Here is a 5,713-nt window from a genome sequence, read left to right on the forward strand (position 1 = left end):
AGGGAAAAGATATGCAGGAGAAGGCAAAGACAGCGAACAGGAGACGTGAGGGCACGTGGGCAGGGACAGTGACTGAATGCCAACGGAAGTTACTTCTGGTGGAGTTTGAGAGACACACACAACTCAATTACGTCATAAAGATAATACGAAATCAGAGAGCAGGCCACGTTCTGCAGTTACAACATCTCCGACAAGGTGGTGAGATGACCACTGGAGAAGACCAGGCCAACACATGCATCCCATTCTCAGGCACGAATGTGCTGCTCAGTGTAAAATAGTGCAGGCTGCCCAGCTGGCAGCCATGCCATCACAAAGCATCGTCCCTGAAGGACAGGGAGAGGGAGGAACTGAAACAGCCTAGAGACAGGACCTGGGGATGAAACAAATGCCAACTATTTCTCATTCTCAAGCTGTTATACTTTGAACTGATCTGTATTATTTTGATGTATTTATTCGAAGTGACATATTGACAATTTTACCACTAAGGAGTAGACTTTGTTACTGATTAGAAATATGTTACAAAAATGGGGACCAACAGGTGGGGTAATGGTTAGGTTGCTGAACTTTCATGTCGTCCACCATGGTTCAAATCCTGGACCCAGTGTGATGCTCAAAAGCCCTGGAGAAGGATGGAGCAGAAAGGATAGCAATGTGGCCATACCCTGGGAGTGGTTTCTCACTTTCTGTCTCTCTGGAAAGCACACATGCCTGATAGCAAAAATCTACATAAAATAAAAGAAAAATAAGAAAGAAAAAGAAATATGTTACAAAAATGGAAAATAATCTGTTGATAAGGGGATGGTAATATTCACGACTGGACAGATATGTCAGATGCTGTACTCATGCTGGGAAAATTCATTTTGCACACTGTAAAGATCTACAGTGATTAAACATAAAAACATAAGAAAACAAAAGAAAGAAAGAGAACGAATGTTACTAAAGCAAGGCCAGTCCTGTCCACCAGCTCAGCAACAAACACTCTGAAACAGAACCAGGCCCAGGGGTGCAGCCACTCAGGGCTGAGCACTGAGTCCCGGCCCAGGGCCTCGAAGAACACGGCGGAGCCTGGTGTGTCGGTGCGTCCAGATCTCTTTGGGAAGCAGAAACAGAGGGAAAGGGATTCTGAGACCACGCCCCAAGTGGGGTGGGGTGCTTTCTCTCTCTCTCTCTGTGATGAAAAAATAAAGGAATAAAATAATACTTTGGTTCATGGAGGGAACTGAGGACACAGGCCAAGGCCCCCATCTTATTAAGAAATATGTCACCACAGGGTGTTTAATTGCTCCTCTGAGACCCCTCCAACGCAGCTACTAGCAAACAGGTCCAAGATGCTGTCCCCTGGGGCCCTCAACCCAGAAACCGTGTTTCTGACTGACCTTAAATGTGAAGGGACCAGTACTTAAATAAGCATGAAAAAGGTCTTTCCATGGCAGCTGACGAGGGCTTCTGTCTTGATCCTGTTTCCCCCCATGATTTAAATTCAGCTGGCGTTTGAACATGACACTGCTCTGCCAAGAACCAAAGTGAGTATCTGTGGACAGAGCTGTCTACTGTCTGTATTTTTGTGAAATCGGGGCCTGAGTCGGGTGTTTGAACCAAGAAACATATTTAATTCTTCTATAACCACAGCCCGAGAAAAAGCCCACCCATGGGTTATAGTTTAATTAAAAACAGGAGAAGGTGGGACCAGCAGTTAGTATAATGGCTATGTCGCTGGACTCCCATGTAGTCAACCGCAGTTCAAGTCCTGGACCCGGTGGCTTAAACTCACACCGAGAGCGTGTGCATGCGTGCCCAAGATCCTGAGAGGAGAATGGAGGAGAAGGGATTGTGGCGTGGCCATCTCCCCTGCTGGGTGATTTCTTGCTGTCTGTCTCTCTCTGTCTTTCTGGCGAGCACATGCACCCTATAGCAACCAGAAAAAGAAAAAGAAAAAAAAAAAAAAAAAAACAGGAGAAGTTTATTTGATGATGCATGTTTTTCCTTAAAATCTTTGTTTTCATTATTTATTGGGAGAGATAGTGAGAGAGACTTGGCACTGACAGGGCCTCAGCCCACGGCAGGCACCCCATCCCTGTGTCCCTGTCCCCGTCCCCAGGCACGCTGGGTGAGCCCGCCTTCCCACAGCGTTTCTGGAGGGTCCTGCTCCGGCACATCAGGGCTGTCCTGACACCCCAGAATGCATTGCCAGCCAGGGTCCTCAGATGTCTTCTTCCATGTCAGACACATTCAGACTGCAGTCCTGACAGGGTCACTGCGCTCATCTGGATATGCCGTCACCAGTGCGACACGGATGTTCAGTAGGTTTTGGGAGATTGCTTTAGAATGTCTGTTTTATAAGCATAAAGTTTTAATTAGCAGATTGGTTTAAAAATGAGCTGTGAAAATGTCTCACTGTATCCGGGTGCTCTGGGAGACAGTCCATGTAAGGGTTTCAGCTGTTCAAGGTTCTCACTACATTTAAAAAGCACGTGTGGCAGACCAGAGAGCAGGGGCTTCTAAGTGAATCTGAAGATTCTCTCTCTCCGGTTTCAAGACACAGCGCTTTGGGATCTGCATGGCCGGGAGCAGCTTCGTGTGGGCCCAGCTGTCCCAGGTGCTGGATCTGAGGGATCCCAGGACCTGGGCTTCAGGGCCAGAACTTGCCCGGGCAGAGGCTGGTCCCCACACACGTCATGAGCCCCCGGTAAAGGAGCTTCGTTAAAGGAGCTACCCAGGGCAGGGCCTCCATCTGCAGAAGGCATTGACCCACCCTCCTTCCCCACCTGGCTCGTTGTTACACTGCGGCGTTTACACACCAGCCTGGGCTGCTGCAGATGCTCTTAGCCCAGAGTGGAAGACCCAAAGTCTCCCTAGGGACGTCCTCTTCCCTGCCTTCCCTGTGCTGTGAGACTGGGAGCCTCCATGGCTACTCCCTCCCTCAGGACCTTTGACCAGAATTACTCAGCTAATCCCAGCAGAGCCTCCATTGTCACACCTCAATAGCAGGATGTCCCTCTGTGTGCAGAGCTGTAGCCCCTCCCAGAACCACCTGCCCACAGGGGTACACTTTGTCCCTCACCCTTAGTCTGCATGTCGCTGAGTTTTCTCAGAATTCATTTCCTCTCTTCTCTTCCCTGTCCCTTCACATTCCTCAAAAACTGCTTGCTTTTGAAGACAATGCAACACTTGCATGGAATAGAGTTCTTTATGAGGAGAAATATGGTTCATACGGGGGAAGACATTCAGGAGAGTGAAAGAATAGGCAGTGGACTCGCACATGGTTGTCCACGGTTCAAGTCCCACACCTGACGGCTTGTTTTCTCACTTTCTCTTTCTCTCTCTCTATCTGGTCAAATTGAAATAATAATAACGAATTAAATAAAGAATTCTTCTGTGTTAAATGTGAAAGTACATGTAAAGAGATGTTGACTGAATAAACGATAGCAACCATGAGTGTTCAGGTTTGAGACACGACACCCGTGTTTTTGGTGTGTGCCCCAGGCCTATCCATGACCACATGAAGTGTGCTTCGGCACGGGACAAAGCTGTTAGGTCCCTCCGGTGACTTCCCCACGCTCCCATACATGTTGCTTTATTAACTCTGACTGGTAAGAATATGTTCTGTATACACTTTTACATCATTGTAGTGTACTATAATACATAGGAATTGTTACAATTGTTACCTTTAAATATTTTTAAATAAAGCACCTTCATTGAAATTAGAATGAATAGTTGAATTACCTTTTATCGTCCTAATCAAATCTTTGTATTCTTTTGTTATTTTATTTGATCATTTCAAATTCATTTTTGGAAATGTTTTCTTCCATTAAATGATAAAACATTTCTCATGTTTAATGATAAAAATCTACGTACTAAAACATACAAATATTCCAGACACTATGTTTGGAATTCTAAATCGTAATTATTGTCACCTTGTACTGACAGCCGGACTATCCCAGGCTGAGGAACAGTTTCGTTCCATGTCGAACCCTCAGAGCCGCTCAGTGAGGCTTCTGCTGCTACCGAGAGACTTGAAGAAGGTATTGGAAAGGACAAGGCACAGACAGAAAGTTCCAGGGTAAGCCTGAGCCATGTGTAGTACCATGATTCTAAATAAATGTCTGTGAGTTTTCTTGCCTCAGAATTTTTATCAGCGGAAAGCTTATGTCAGATTAAACATAACAGTTAAAGAGAAACCACAGATTTAGGCCGAGAAGTCGAGGAAAGGACGGCCAGGAGAGGACTGGGCTGAGACCCGAGAAAAAAGGCTGCTCTGGGCAGGTCCTCTTCTCAGGTCCTGTGGCTTTATGAGGTCCAGAGCAAAATCCAGGCGAGCCTGATCTCATCTACAGAGCCCAAGACCCTGGCCTGCCCTGTGCACACCCATGGGAGGGGGACACACCTGCTCTGTCCCTATCGGGTCTGCCTCTGAGAACCGGCAATGAGGACAGAGCCCCCAGGTCCTGGGGAAGCCACAGGGTGTCCCAGTGAAGGGAGGCCCGGAACCTCGGCTTCTCCCTGCTGTTCTTAGAGACGTGGAAAAGAGGAGCCCTTTCCTACCTCCTTGTGAACTTAGCATTTTGTGAAATGTGGCTTCCTATCCTGGGATTGGGATCTTTTCCCTATGCACACCTCTGCAGGACCCGATCAATGACAGATAAATGGCATTGATGAATTGCATTATTTACACCATTAATTAACAATTGTGCTATGGAAAATCGAAGTTTTCTTTTCTTTAGCCACGAAGGTACAGCTTGTATTTCACATACGGTTGTTGGGGCGATCCTTAGCCAAATAAGATCTGATGTCTTGTAGATTAAACCCAAGAAGCCTTTCTGTCAGAACATCCACTAGGTGGCGCTCTGGTTCCCGTGCTGGACACTCAAATGGCCTGCCGAGGTTCCAGTTGGACCTGGTGGCTTCTTTCTCACTTTCCCCCTCTCTCTCGCCCTGTCTCCTTCTGGTCAAATTAAGATAAATTAATGAATAAATAAAATTGAAGAAATAAATAAAAAAAACCATTTCTTAAACAATGAAAAAAGATGAAAGTGCCACTTAACTTCCAGCGCCTGGCTTATTCCTCTTGGCATAGTTTTTCTTCCCAGCCCTTCCATCTTGCCTCCAATGATGAAACTTGATCCTTTTTTGCATCTAAATAATACTCTTTTCTGTAAAATTCTGTGTTCTATTTACCACAGTTTCATTATCTGCTCATTAGCTAATGAACACTTAGGTAGATTCCAAATCTTGGCTACTATTGTGTGTCGACTGAAAATTATAGTAAAAAAAATAAATAAAATAGACGAAATAACCAAACTAGTGCTTCCTACTGTCATTTGAAAACATATTTAACACTTAGTGTTTGAATACTAGATAGTATCATTTCAATATCAGATCTTCATAATATTTGAATTAAATTTTAAATATCAACTATCTTCCCCATATTTTCTTGATCAAAGTCATATCTCATTCACAATAAAAATTTCATCTCCTTTTATATTACTCTTATTTCATTTAATTTTTTCAAATATTTCCCGTACTTGTCTGTGTTTGGCCTTAAAACACAAAACAGAGAAGTTGGTAGCAATTTTTCTGGAGTGAAACAATCTAAGTGTTAAGCCTAATTCTTCTTCTTATGAGACATGTTATTTTCTAGCTACTGCTGTGCTCTGTAGCACTATGTGAGACAGTAACACAGGAACCGACTTGGCTATGAGGACAGAATGGCATC

The 5,713-nt window shown here is 44.8% G+C and overlaps 1 protein-coding gene across 1 annotated transcript in view; it reads left to right on the plus strand.

Moving 5' to 3' along the window:
• The first annotated feature begins 2,179 nt into the window (after positions 1 to 2,179).
• The window catches only part of LOC102495053 (olfactory receptor 13G1), a 9,882-nt gene continuing 6,348 nt past the window's right edge, over positions 2,180 to 5,713 (plus strand). The window contains exons 1-2 of the mRNA XM_014589736.1: positions 2,180 to 2,300; positions 3,928 to 4,060. Of these exons, the coding sequence (XP_014445222.1) occupies positions 2,180 to 2,300; positions 3,928 to 4,060 (254 nt within the window). The remainder of the gene's footprint in view (positions 2,301 to 3,927; positions 4,061 to 5,713) is intronic.

The sequence above is a fragment of the Tupaia chinensis genome, unplaced genomic scaffold (assembly GCF_000334495.1).
Source record: "Tupaia chinensis unplaced genomic scaffold, TupChi_1.0 Scaffold000375_1, whole genome shotgun sequence".
Classification (NCBI taxonomy): Eukaryota; Metazoa; Chordata; class Mammalia; order Scandentia; family Tupaiidae; genus Tupaia; species Tupaia belangeri.